The sequence below is a fragment of the Phyllobates terribilis genome, unplaced genomic scaffold (assembly GCF_046119375.1).
Source record: "Phyllobates terribilis strain yellow unplaced genomic scaffold, ASM4611937v1 Scaffold_11__3_contigs__length_659146591, whole genome shotgun sequence".
Lineage (NCBI taxonomy): Eukaryota > Metazoa > Chordata > Amphibia > Anura > Dendrobatidae > Phyllobates > Phyllobates terribilis.
This window is the reverse complement of record NW_027362771.1, coordinates 634425710-634440628: the sequence shown is the minus strand read 5'-3', so window position 1 is coordinate 634440628 and position 14919 is coordinate 634425710. Positions and strand designations below refer to the sequence as shown.

General features: G+C 43.5%; 1 protein-coding gene across 1 annotated transcript in view; it reads right to left on the bottom strand.

Annotated features, from left to right (window-relative positions):
• Window positions 1-916: 916 nt before the first annotated feature.
• LOC141167536 (olfactory receptor 1M1-like) overlaps window positions 917-14919 on the bottom strand; it is a 44023-nt gene continuing 30020 nt past the window's right edge. The window contains exons 4-7 of the mRNA XM_073654930.1: window positions 7195-7380; window positions 6315-6377; window positions 3794-3862; window positions 917-1843 (exon numbers count right to left, since the gene is read on the bottom strand). Of these exons, the coding sequence (XP_073511031.1) occupies window positions 917-1843; window positions 3794-3862; window positions 6315-6377; window positions 7195-7380 (1245 nt within the window). The remainder of the gene's footprint in view (window positions 1844-3793; window positions 3863-6314; window positions 6378-7194; window positions 7381-14919) is intronic.

Below are 14919 nucleotides of genomic sequence, written 5' to 3'. Positions count from 1 at the left end.
AGAATAAAAAGCACCTTCCCCAACAGAGAGGTGCCTGAGCAAACCCTATAGTTCTTGTAGTTTGTGTAGTGTGTGCAACTGTATGTTGCCAGGTCCCTCGTGTCCCTTAGTTCCTGCATAGTCTGTACATGAACCCCTGGTCCTTATGCCACCAGGTCCTGAACCCGAACCCCTGGTCCTTGTGTGGCCAAGCCCTGAACCAGAAACCCTGATCTTTGTGTGGCCAGGTCCTGATCTCTGATGCCTCTCAGATTATCCCTGAACTCTGAAGCTTCTCCGGCGGAACCTGAACCAGTTCCTGAAACTTGCATGTCTGAGCAAGTACCTATTCCAGTGTTTCATGTTGTCGGGACTGTTATACAATCTCTGAATAGAGCCATTTCTGTGACTCCTGTCAGTTTCCGTGCGACCAAGGAGCAGTCTGAACGGAACCCAAGTCCAGTCAGTATCTGCAAACCTGACAGCTGCAGTACTGGGGACTGCCTGCGAGTGGGACCTGGCAGTAACCTGCAGCTCAAGCCTGACTCCACCATTAGGAGCTCCAGTGAAAACCCCTGCTAGGCAAGCTCTGCCCTGTGGCACAGTAGGTCCATAAACCACGTGCACCACATGCGTGTATGACAGACTTCCAGAATTTTCCAGTAGAGAATGGAAGAGATGAAAAAATCTGAAAGCGTGACCATGTATTTGTGTTTGACAAGTAAATTTATTTTATGGTCTTTTATTAAAGTGAAATGTTCATAATTCTGGAGTATTTAGCTAGTAGAAGCTTAGGTTTCATTATGTTTTACTGTATTTCATTTATATAACTTTAATTTATATTCTAATGTACTATATTCTATATTCTAATTAATTATAAAAAAAGATAAAAATCATCATAGACGCCATCATTTTTTTTCTTTATGCCAGAATTAAGCTAACATATAAATTGTGACAAAAATTTGTCTAATGGAGTCTTCATCTCTTTATTCCTTAAGCTGTAAATGATGGGGTTAATTAAAGGCGTAATCACTGTGTATAGCAGCGGTATTACCTTATTCACATTTACTGATTGACCTCTGGTTGGGAGAACATAAGAACTGAACAATGTCCCATAAAAGAGAGAGACCACCGTCAGGTGGGAGCTACAAGTGGAGAAAACTTTTTGTCTATCAGTGATAGAAGGAATTTTTAAGATAGAAGAAATTATGAAAATATAGGATGTTATAATAAAAACAAAAGGTAAAACAAGTACTGGGATACTAAGCAAAATAATTTCTACTTGAACCATTAATGTATTTGAACAAGAAAGATCTAGAAGAGGAAATAGATCACAGAAAAAATGGTCAATAATGTTAAATCCACAAAACCGCAACATGCTGATGGTTATCACTTCCATCCACATTACAAACAAGCTCAGGATCCAAGAAAAGGAAACAAGATGGAGACAAAACACAGGGTCCATCGCTGTAGAGTAACGTAATGGAGAACAAATGGCCAAGTATCGGTCATAGGACATTACAGTTAGATGAAGACATTCAGAGCACTCCGAGACACCAAAGAAATAAAATTGGATTAAACAGTTTACAAAATTCATGACTTGCTGTTTATTGAAGATGATGTATAACATGTTGGGGACAATGGTTGTGGTCAGCAGGACGTCTGATACGGAGAGCTGCATAAGAAAGAAATACATGGGAGTTTGAAGGATCTTGGAGTAGGACACCAGAGTGATGATCAAGAGGTTTCCACATATTGTCAAGCTGTAGATTAACAGTAGAAAGAGGAAAAAAACTATTCGAAAACCTTGAAGCTTCTGGAATCCCAAAAGAAGAACCTCAGTGATCCAGGTCTTGTTCTTCTCCTGAAATAGTGAACATAATAATTAAACAATAATACACAAAATAATACATAATATTAATGAAAACAAGATGGCAATTACTTTTAATTCAGTTAATTCAACAAATAAAGTCTGAATGTAGAAGGACATTTAGTACTATAGTATACTATGCTATAAACCTAAAGGTCTGAAGAGATTGAGGAATCATGAGTCTAAACACTGTGCACAGCTATGCAATAAAAATATGAAGAAAATTGCTGTGTGCAAGTAATTTAATAAGACCATCAGATACTGGAGCAAAGAGGATGGAACTACAAAAATGTAATAACGAGACATTTAATAAACAAATATCACAATTACAAACCATCATAAATGAATATATAATCTGCAGATAACCATGTGAAACACTGTATACAGTGGAGGCCAAAAGTATTGGCACCTCTGCAATTCTGTCAGATAATACTCAGTTTCTTCCTGAAAATGATTGCAATCACAAATTCTTTGGTGTTATTATCTTCATTTAATTTGTCTTCAATGAAAAAACACAAAAAGAATTGTACTAAAGCCAAATTGGATATAATTCCACACCAAACCTAAAAAAGGGGGTGGACAAAGCTATTGGCACTGTTTGTAAAATCCTGTGATGCTTCTCTAATTTGTGTAATTAACAGCACCTGTAACTTACCTGTGGCCCCTAACAGGTGTTGGCAATAACTAAATCACACTTGCTGCCAGTTAACATGGATTAAAGTTGACTCAACCTCTGTCCTGTGTCCTTGTGTGTACCACATTGAGCATGGAGAAAAGAAACAAGACCAAAGAACTGTCTGAGGACTTGAGAAACCAAATTGTGAGGAAGCATGAGCAATCTCAAGGCTACAAGTCCATCTCCAAAGACCTGAATGTTCCTGTGTCTTCCGTGTGCAGTGTCATCAAGAAGTTTAAAGCCCATGGCACTGTGGCTAACCTCCCTAGATGTGGACGGAAAAGAAAAATTGACGAGAGATTTCAACGCAAGATTGTGCGGATGGTGGATAAAGAACCTCGACTAACATCCAAACAAGTTCAAGCTGCCCTGCAGTCCGAGGGTGCAACAGTGTCAACCCGTACTATCCATCGGCGTCTGAATGAAAAGGGACTGTATGGTAGGATACCCAAGAAGACCCCACTTCTTACCCCGAGATATTAAAAAGCCAGTCTGGAGTTTGCTAAAACTTACCTGAGAAAGCCTAAAACGTTTTGGAAGAGTGTTCTCTGGTCAGATGAGACAAAAGTAGAGCTTTTTGGGAAAAAGCATCAACAGAGTGTACAGGAAAAAAAAGAGGCATTCAATGAAAAGAACAAGGTCCCTACAGTCAAACATGGTGGAGGTTCCCTGATGTTTTGGGGTTGCTTTGCTGCCTCTGGCACTGGACTGCTTCACCGTGTGCATGGCATTATGAAGTCTGAAGACTACCAACAAATTTTGCAGCATAACGTAGGGCCCAGTGTGAGAAAGCTGGGTCTCCCTCAGAGGTCATGGGTCTTCCAGCAGGACAATGACTCAAAACACACTTCCAAAAGCACTATAAAATGGTTTGAGAGAAAGCACTGGAGACTTCTAAGGAGGCCAGCAACGAGTCCAGAGCTGAATCCCAAATAACACCTGTGGAGAGATCTCAAAATGACAGTTTGGAGAAGGCACCCTTCAAATATTAGGGACCTGGAGCAGTTTGCCAAAGAAGAATGGTCTACAATTCCAACAGAGCATTGTAAGAAACTCATTGATGGTTACCGGAAGCGGTTGTTCGCAGTTATTTTGGCTAAAGGTTGTGCAACCAAGTATTAGGCTGAGGGTGCCAATACTTTTGTCTGGCCCATTTTGGAGTTTTGTGTGAAATGATCAATGATTTGATTTTTGCTTAATTCTCTTTTGTGTTTTTTCCTTGCAAGCAAATTAAATGAAGAGAATAATACCAAAGAATTTGTGACTGCAATCATTTTCAGGAGGAAACTGAGTATTATCTGACAGAATTGCAAGGGTGCCAATACTTTTGGCCACCACTGTACATAAAACATAAATGATAGAACAAGTATAAATTTTAGACATGATTCAATCAATTTGATGCCTATCAAATTCATTTTAAATTTTAGGAAAGTTGCAGGTCCCAGCAAATTCAAACCCTTTACGATTCAATTCACATGAATCACCAAAATAATATCCATTTTACAAAATGCAGAAGATGGCATCAGCCATAAAAGCTTCACATAATCTCTGGTGCAGTTTTGTGGGACTCCCTATAATATCATGCAGATATAACATCACATGGTCTACTGCAGCCAATCAGAAGGAACTATGGCAACTGTTTAAAAGCTGAGGTGGTGGGCAGCCATTTGGGGTGAATCTGAATAGTGAAGAAACGTTACAACTCATAGCTCAGCAATACAGTCATGGCCAAAAGGTTTCAGGCTAACACAAAATTTGGTTTTCACAAAGTTTGCTACTTCAATTTCTATAGTTGCAACTTGTATTAATATTAGATTGTTATGAAGAGTGATTGGATAAATTGCAAAAAAATGCTGGGTCATTCCTTGACAAAAAAATTAAATTAATCTCAAAAAATCCCAATTGATTTTCAATCCTCCTACAAAATACCAGCTTATATCATTTCAGTGATCTTCTCATTAGTGCAGGAGAAGGTTTTAACTAAGACAAGGTATCTGCTATCACTTGTTATGCTGATTGAATTATGAGAGCAGACTTGTTGCTTTAAGAGGGGGCTGATGCTTAAATCATAGTCTTTTTCTGTTAATCATGATTATCTCAAGTAAATATGTGATTTTCATTAAACGAACTTTACAGGCAAGGACATTGCTGCTTATAAGATTGGCCCTAGACTAACCATTTATTGGATAATAATAATAATTTTTATTCCTATCGTGGTAACATATTCCGATGCACTTTACATTACAAAGGGGACTTGTACAGACAATAAAGACATAACAGAGTAAACACATAATTCAACAGATACCAGAAGGAGTGAGGGCCCTGATCTCAGGCTTACAATCTATGAGGAAATAGAGGAGACTCAAAAGGTAGATTGGATTGTCAAGAACTTCAAGGAGAGAAGTTCAATTGCTGTGAAGAAGGATTTAGGACACCGAAGAAGATCAGTAAGTGCTTGAACTGTCTCATAAAGTGGACTCAGCTACAGGAACGATACCATGAGTCCTGTTTCATGCCAATATTAAAACACCCTGAGATAATTCATATGTGGGGGCTTCGCATCCAAGGGAGGGGGCTCACTCAAAATTTTGCCTAAGAACACTGCCTTGGATCAAGAATGGTATCAAAACATCTTCGAAAAGCAACTTGTCCTAACAATCCAGGAACAATGTGGTGATGATCCTTTTTCCAGCATGATGGAGACCATGTCACAAGGCAAAAGCGGTTACTAAGTGGCTCGGTGAGTAAAGCATTGAAATTTTAGGTCAATGGCCAGGAAACTCCACAAACCTCAATCACAGTGAGAACCTGTGGTCAATCCTCAAAAGTGACTAGACAAACAAGAAATACAGAAAATGTGACTGCAAGCACTGATAAGGCAAGATCATCAGTCAGGATTTGACTAGGGTTGAGCGAGTATGTTCTGTCCGATTATGCTCGGGCCGAGCTCCGAGTATTTACAGCTGCTCGGTGATATGGTTGAATTGCTCCCTTGTACATGATTTGCGACTGTTTGACAGTTTTATTACATGTGAGGAATATGTAAGAAATAGACATCACATGTAATAAAACTGTCAAACAGTTGCAAATCATGCAAACGGGAGCGATTCAACCATATCACCGAGCAGCTATAAATACTCGGAGCTCGGCCCGAGCATACTCGCCGAAAGGGTTAATAGAACATACTCGCTCAACACTAGATTTGACCCAAAAACCGATATGCAGCATGCCAAGATGAATTTCAGAAGTTTTGAAAAAATACTTTGGAAATATTGAATTTTGCATAAACTTGATGGACAGAATTTGTCAATAAAAATGTAAACTTGTAATTGTTTATAATGCTAATAAATGCTTAGAATTGTACTTCTGTTTACATAGAAAAATCTGATTAAAAGATCAAAAAAATACATTTCTAGATAAGTAATTGTGAGAAATTAAGAAAGATTCCCCATATGCCAGATATCACACAGCCTTGTTCTGTCCACATTTTACTGTAATTAATTCATTAACCCCCTGGGATGTAGTTGTACATCCTATAGAGGATATAGTGTATGGAGCTCCAACAGAGCAAGTGCTGGCTGTGTCATACAGCCGACAGCTGCCACTAACAGATGCTGCTGTTTAAACACTTTATTTTCTGTCAATCTTTGAAAACAGCAATTAAGAAGAAGAATCCTGCTTTGTCCTTCATTTCAGTGTATATCACCTCTCTCCCCCGTGACACAGCCATTGGGTTTATCACTGAAGACCACACTCGTTGCCAGCTTACTGCTACTGTGAAGAACTTACTTGTGGCCCGGATTCACAGGAGTTCATTATTTGTACTTTGTTCTGTAGATCTGAAGCATTGCTCTATATAGAGAAACTAAAAGTAACTTGAAAAAAATACAAAAAAAAAGTACATAAAAGTATTAATCTTTATTAATCCACCCCCTAATTTCTCCTCTAAAGTGAAACATTCAGAAAAGAATAATTAACACATTCGGCTCTCGCTGCATCTGGAAAAGTCTGATCTAACAAAGTATAAAATTATTTAAAACACTGGGTAAATAACATAAAGAAAAAAAGAAAACTAAAATCCCAGAACTGACTTTCTTGGTTGCCTCTTCTCTCCCAAAAATGCAATGCAAAGTGATAAAATAATATGTTCTCCAGAATACCAATAAAAATTACAACTTGAAATGCAAAACCATGACTAGCACAGGTCCATTAACAGACAAAAAAGCAAGAAAAAAGGTAATTTTTTCTATTTTTATTTACAAAGTTCTGATTTTTATTCCATATTGCTGTAATCATACTGTCCTGGAGAATCGTGTTTTCCGGGTCATTTTTCACACTGTGAATAGTAATCTGAAGGTCAATAAGGTGATGTTACTGAAAGAACAATTTTATCTTACTGGTTGTATCTATTAATTTATTTATAGTAAGCAATAATAAAAAAAATTATGTGAATTAATAAAATTAAAGTTTTCTCAAGGGCTTATACAGAAAATATTTGTGTCCCAACATGATTTTAGAGGAAGTGTAACTAATAGAAGATTTGCCGCTGTATTAAAAGCCATGAAGATCGTATGCAATCCTGATCGATGGAATTAGCGGAACTTGTCTAATGAGTGTATGATGGAAAAAATAACTGGAATTATCGAGATGCAGAGACGCTGTACAATACCTTACCCCGAGAGTGGACGGGAGACTTTGCGAATGTTCTTTGACAGAGAAGTTCATGCTCATATCTGGTGAAATAATATTGTCGAATGTACAGTGTGAAGATATCAGGACCATTTATAGTCTCATTGTACAGACCCCGGGGGTCCATAAAGAGCGTTCTGTGCCACAACAGTCTCCTGAGAGTCCACTGAGAGAACGCCGAGAGAGCAATTATTCAGGGTTACTGGGCTCACTCAAACTTTATAAACTAAAGTAAAACTGTTGGATAGATAGATGATAGATAGATAGACAGATAGATAAATAGATAGATGATAGATAGATAAATAGATAGATAGATAGATAGATAGACATATCTCATTTCCTCTTTTTTTGGGAATGGGGTAGAATTAAAAAAAAATTTAAAAATTCTATTTGACATGTTCGCATGTAAATGTGCATGTCAGTTTTTTCAAAAAGTATTTTACCAGTCAAATTAGATAATCATACTTACCACACTCATATTGCCATAAATCCCAACACTACCGGATTAACCGGAAAAGTCTTGCTTTGGGGGAGCTGTCCTGCAAAGATAGAACTACATACTAACTTTCAAGCAATCTGTGTCTTTCATGTCTCATGCTGCCGTACAGGCTGCATTGTTTACTTTGCAGAGTTCATTGTTCAGTAGTACCTCCTCTTTGGGAGGAGGAGGCAGCTGTTCTCTAAGCTGAAAATACTTAAATTAATTTATTCATTTTAGCTCCCAATCTGTAGCATAGGAGGCAGCAGTAATTGCAGTGAGCCACAGACTGCATTGTGAGATATAGGAGAATTTTCTGTACTTTAATGTACTGTGTAATCTTCTTCTTTACAGGCACATTGTACTGGTGCACAGAGATACATTTCTATACACCAGTGCATTTCTATGTACCTGCATTCTAATGGGAGAATTTAAGTCAGAGAATTTTTTTCTCTGTATAAAATTTGTAAATCATAATAAAAAAAAAAAAACAATAATACAATTTTTAATTAATTTTGAAAAGACCAAAAACCATCACGAATCAGCAAGTAACAGGTATCTTGGTATTCATAGTAACCCATTTAATCCAGTGAACAGATTGTTTGTGGTGATTGGCAAATGGCAAAAAAAATTGGTGTGATAGATTTTTTGATCTTTACTAAAACCACAAATAAAGTTAATAAAAATGTAACGCTGAGGCAATAATTAAATATAGAGTAAATGTTACATTTTTTTCTGCTGCTTTCAGCAGCTTTCTGTAGCACACCACGGAATAATAATCTTTTTATTTTTGATGCATTTTGATGCAGATTTGAAGCGTTGTTTTAAATGTGTTTTAAAAAGAGATGCTTTCATTCTGCATTTTTTGATGTAGCTGCATTTTTTCTACATTCGTTTTTTTCAGTTTCCCTGTGGGAGCCTATAGAGAATAAAATGCACCAAAACCTTACAGTTCACTAGTGTCTTTACTGGGCAGGGTTGTTCATGAAATCACATGGACAGTTTGTCTGTGTTCACATGTAGCATAAATGCTGCTTTTCTTCTGCTGCATGCTGTGGCACAGGAAATCTGCTGCATTTATCTGTCCAAACAAAGTGGATGTGATTCCATGAAAGCTTCTACCCACTGTGCATCTAAAGACACTACTGAGCTGGGTGGTCTTGTTTCTTTTTATTCTATATAAAGTGTCTCAAAAAAGTATTCATACCCTGTGAGGTGCATTTGTATTTAGCCCCCCTGAGTCAGTACTTTGTAGGACCACCTTTCCCTGTAATTAATGCCATGGTCTGTCTCTACCAGCTTTCGCTGCAGTCTTATGTGGTCTGTCTCTCCAGCTTTCACTGCAGTCTTCTGAGGTGGTGAGTCTCTCCAGCTTTCGCTGCAGTCTTCTGGGGTCTGTCTCTCCAGCTTTCGATGCCGTCTTCTGGGGTCTGTCTCTCCAGCTTTCGCTGCAGTCTTCTGGGGTCTGTCTCTCCAGCTTTCGATGCAGTCTTCTGGGGTCTGTCTCTTCAGCTTTCGATGCAGTCTTGTGGGTTTTGACTCTATCAGCTTTTGCTAAAGTCTTCTGGGGTCTGTCTCTACCAGCTTTCACTGCAGTCTTCTGGAGTCTGTCTCTACCAGCTTTCTCTGCTGCAGTCTTTTGAGGTCTGTTTCTCCAGCTTTTTTTGCAGTTTTCTGGGGTCTGTCTCTCCAGAATTTTCTGCAGTCTTTTGGGTTGAGTCTCTCCCACCTTTCGCTGCAATCTTTTGGTGTCTCTCCCACCTTTCTCTGCCTCTGTCTTTTGTGGTCTGTCTCTCCAGATTTTCACATCTAGAGCTGACATTTTGCCCTGTCTTCTTTGCACTCTCGCTCTCGCTCAGTGATCGGATGGAGACATCTGTGATCAGTGATTTTCACCTCTTGTCACAGATTCTCTGGGTTTTGGGTCGGGACTGTGACTGCCCCGTTCACACACAGGAATATGCTCTGATCTAAACCCTCCATTGTAGATCTGGCAGGATGTTTAGGGTCATTGTTCTGATGAAGGATAAACCTACACTCCAGTTTTAAAATAATTAGAAAACCATGTATCATTTCCTTTACACTTCACAAAAACTTGTTACTTTTTGTTGATATATTGCATGAAATCCTAATAAAATACATTTACATTTTTTGGTATAATGTGAAGAAATGTGGAAATGTTCATGGGATATTCTGTAAATACTCTCTCAAAACACAGGATCCGATCCTCCTGGACCTTCATGCCTTCCTGGTGGCCTTTCTAATGGTCTTCGATGATCCTAACCCGGAGGCTCCTGCTGAAGATTCACTTCCCAATATCCCGGAGCAGCCCCGATGGGTAATGTGTGTGGGTAGCGCAATAGTCCTCCAGCCCAATGAGACTAGTGCCCACCCAGAATCCTCACAGGGTGACTACGCTTTCCGGAATACTTCTCCCAACCTCAAGAGTCAGTCCAGACGTGCTAGACATAGAGGCAAGCCATCACGCCAGGGTCTGTCCTCCCTGAGACCTCCTGACCCCAACCTTGAAGTCCCTACTGAAGCTTCATCTCCCTGTATCCCGGAGAAGCCCCAACGGGTAATGTGCGTGGGTAGTGCACCGGTTCTCCTGCCCGAAGAGACTTCTGCCCATCCAGACTCCACACAGGAGAACTTCCTGCACCCGGCATCAGATGCTTCACCCACTTTAACCGGTGTGCATGTCCAAGGATGCTCCAAAGCTGTGGTTACCTCAGAGTCTGTGCACCTCTACTACCTGGCGGAGGACCCCCTGTTGCCTCCTGAATCCTCTGGGATACCACTCGATGACAAATGGAGAGAGACTTCTCTACACCTGGTACTCGATACTTTGTCCGCTTTGTCCTGTGAGCCTGACAATGGGTACCCCAAAGTGGTAGTTACCCCCGAGTCTCTACACCCCTCCGACCAGGCGGAGGACCTCCAGTTGTCTCCAGAACCCTTCGGGTGCTACCTGGCAGCGAAAGGACAGAGACTCTCCTATACTCTGTACCTGATACCTCGCTCGCTTCGTCCAGTGAGTCCAACCTAGTGTACTCCGAAGCAGAGGTTACTCCCGAGTCTCTACACCCCTCTGACCAGGCGGAGGACCTCCAGTTGTCTCCAGAACCCTTCGGTGTGCTACCTGGTAGCGAAAGGACAGAGACTCTCCTATACTCTGTACCTGATACCTCGCTCGCTTCGTCCAGTGAGTCCAACCTAGTGTACTCCGAAGCAGAGGTTACTCCCGAGTCTCTAGACCCCTTCGACCAGGCGGAGGACCTCCAGTTGTCTCCAGAACCCTTCGGGCTGCCACCTGGTGGTCAATGGACAGAGACTTTCCTATATCCTGGATCTTATACCTCGCTTGCTTCATCCAGTGAGTCCGACCTTGTGTACTCTGAAGCAGAGGTTACCCATGAGTCTCTAGACCCCTCTGACCAGGCGGAGGACCTCCAGTTGTCTCCAGAACCCTTCGGGGTGCCACCTGGTGGTGAATGGACAGAGACTTTCCTATATCCTGGATCTGATACCTTGCTTGCTTCGTTCACTGAGTTTGACCTAGTGTACTCTGAAGCAGAGGTTACCCATGAGTCTCTTCACTCCTCTGACCAGGCGGAGGACCTCCAGTTGTCTCCAGAACCCTTTGGGGTGCCACCTGGTGGTGAATGGACAGAGACTTTCCTATACTCAGTACCCGATACCTCGCCTGCTTCCTCCAGTGAGTCCGACCTAGTGTACTCTGAAACAGATGTTTTCTCTGAGCCTCTGCACTCTTCTGACCCGGCGGAGGATCTCCAGTTGTTTCCTGAATTCTCCGGGGTACCACCAGATAACAAAGAGACAGTGACTTTTCCTCATTATGTACCTGATAACCCGTCTATTTCTTCCTGTGAGCTTGACAAGATGTACCTCGAAGCAGAGATTACCCCCAAGTCTCTGTCCCCCTCCAACCCGGTGAAGGACTTCCAGTTGTCTCCTGTACCCTCTGGGGTGCCACCTGAAAATATGTGGAGAGAGACTTCCTTGTGTGCTGTTCCTGGTACTCCACCTGTTTCGTCTGTTGCTGAGGATGGCTGGATAGGAGGTAGCATCCTAGCTAACCAGATGGGATCAGTTTTTCCTGTGGACAGTGGAAGTGATCTCCTTGAAGTGAACGACTGGTCCTCGAATTCCCTGCGGAAGATTCTGGCAGGCCTGAAGAAGAGGGGGCGTAAGGGGGGGGGGTACTGTAACATACCTGGCGGCGTCCTTGCATGGTGGTCCATCTCCCACTGTGCAAGAGCGCGCACTTGATCTCCAGTCCAGAATGTCTCTCTGGCTTCCCTCCATGCTGTCTGTTTGTGTCTGTTTCTGCTGCTTTAGGGCGGCGCCCGATCACTTCCTGCTTTTTCTGGGTCACACCCCTTGTGTGTCCTCAGCCTATTGCTGTCTGTCACCTGGTATATAGCTCAGCTGCTCCAATCAATCCCTGCCTGAGCATTGTGTTTCATTCAGTGTGTGCTTGCACTCTGAAGGTGCCAGGTCCCGTTCTGTGTTCTCTTGTCTGCCTTTCCTGGAGGCTGTATTTCCAGGCCTGTCTGAACACGCTCCTAGCCTGTTCCTCCCGCCTTCTAGGGGCCGATTACCTAGACCCGTTCCTGTATCTTGTCTGTCCTGTCTGAACACGCTCCTAGCCTGTTCCTCTCGCCTTCTAGGGGCCGATTACCTAGACCCGCACCTGTATCTTGTCTGTCCTGTCTGAACACGCTCCTTGCCTGTTTGTCCCGCCTCTCTGGGGGCCGTATTCCCAGACCCGCTCCTGTATTCCGCTGCAGTGTCGGTCTCCTCCGTACACTCAGTTCCAGTCTGAACTCTCTCCTATCCTTTACCTGTTTTGCCTCTATGTCCGTTCCCTTGCTTTTTCTGCAGAGTCTGAACTCGTACCTAACTCCTGCTTGTTGTCTCTGTACTTCCGTTTGTGAGTTTGTGGTCCACTCGCTACTTCACTGCAAGTACCCTGTGGGTATCTGGCTCTGCCTTTCTCTTCCTGTCTGTTTCGTGTGAGCAGAGCCCTGTCCCCCCTGCTCTGCCTTGCTCACCTCTCCGGCGGTTCTAGCCTGCTCCTACTCCTGTGCTCACCGCTCCGGCGGTTCTAGCCTGCTCTGACTCCTTTGCTTACCGCTCCGGCGATTCTAGCCTGCTCTGACTCCTTTGCTCGCTGCTCCGGCAGCCTTGCTCCGCTCTGACCCTTTTGCTCGCTGCTCCAGCAGCCTTGCTCCGCTCTGACCCTTTTGCTCGCTGCTCCGGCAGCCTTGCTCCGCTCTGACCCTTTTGCTCGCTGCTCCGGCAGTCTCGCTCCGCTCTTATCCTTTGCTCACTGCTCCGGCAGTCTTGCTCCACTCTTGCTCACCACTCCAGGCGGCCTCGTCCTGCTTTACTCTTGCTCACTGCTCCGGCAGTCTTGCTCAGCTCTGACCCTTTGCTCACCACTCCTGGCGACCTTGTCCAGCTCTACTCTTGCTCACCGCTCCAGGCGGTCTTGTCCTGCCCTGTTCTCGCTCACCTCTCTGGGCGGCCTCACTCTGCTGTGTTTGTCCGCCACATCTGTGGTTCTGTTCCTGAGTCCCAGTGTATACTGGGTCCTATCCCGCCAGTGTCCCTACCTGCTAGTACCTCCCTGTCTGCACTCTATCTGTGCTTGCCTGTGCCCCTCTGCCTGTATTGTTCCTGAGTCCCAGTGTGTACTGGGTCCTATCCCGCCTGTGTTCCTGCCTGCTGGTGCCTCCCTGTCTGCACTCTATCTGACCCTGCCTGCATACCCGCCTGCCTGCATACCAGTCGTGCCTGCCTATACCCACCAGTCTGTGCGCCAGCCTAACCAGTCTGTTCCTGTATTCCCCTGTTTGGGTCAACAGCCGTGTCTGGGGTCTGTCCTGGAGTAGCACCTGGTCCCTCTGCTCGGTTCCTCCTTGGTGCACTGGCGTCGTATGCCGTCGTGCGACCATGGTCGGATCGGGTGAATACCTAGTTACGCCCCTCCAGGCATTCACTCTCCGGCACGGTCCATTGGAATCACACGCACACGCCACTCAGCCCGGGCGTGTGCATTACACTTGGTATCCAGATTTACCACAAAATGGCAGCTGCATTCTCTGACTCTGCTTTTTTACAGGCTACAGTTGTCTTTCTTGACTGTTTGTGCTATACCAGGTGATGTGGCAGCTGCAAGGCATAATGAGGCCAGCACTATCATGCCTGAGGTTATATGAGCTTTCTCTGGCTGATATAATCTCTTGTGTAAAATTATGGCAAACATTTTATGTGAATTGCAAATAGTTCAAATTTGCCAAGTTCAATGCAAATTTGTGTGCAAATGTAACACAAATTCAATTCTGATTGAATCAATTTGCTGATCTGAACTCACCATACAGTGCTCCACTATGCAAGACAAGAGAAATGGCTTACACAAGCACTTACCACTTGCTCCAACAGATGACCTTTCGCTGCAGATACTTATAGGTCTTGTCACTAGATATGAACTCCCTTATTTATCAACTTTCAGTTGTATAGGAAACGGACAAGTTGGTACTCCTGGTGAACAAGGTCGATCACTTAACTGCACCACAATCTAACATCTCACATGGTAAACAGCACACCAAATTGTAGCAAACCTCTCCAATAGTCTAGGAGTGGGGAACCCAAGACATGCTGGCCATTTATGGCCCACAAACTCCTGTCTTCCAGCCTACAGGCAGATTCCTGGTAACCAGAGTGCTTGTTCCTGTGGCAAGCAAGATGCCAAAAATGAGCCCTTTGTCAATACTTCACTGCTGAATGCTGTGGCACACGTGTGGTGCCCCTGCGGGTCTAGTCACCACAGAGGTACTGCATCTCACCCAGAGGTGTGGTACCCCACTCTCAATTAAGGAGGGAGCACTACCCACAACCCACCCACCTACATCCAACGCTACACCACTCCAGACCAGCAGGCGGGACAAGATGCATTTGTCCACTGCTGAGCCCTGGCCCTGGCTGGAAGGGGGGGAACCAAGAGAGGGGGAACCATGTAGTGCATGTGGGTGGAGGAAGTGGATCAGCGGAGCACAGAGGGTAGGAGTATAAAAGAGAAGGTGGAAGGTTCTGGAAGTGGTCAGAGCTCAGAGTCGAGTTGGGAGCAGGAGCTCAGGAGGAGCTTCGATCAGAGGAGTTGAGAGAAGAGTCAGACCTAGTGAGAGCAGCCCAGGAGGA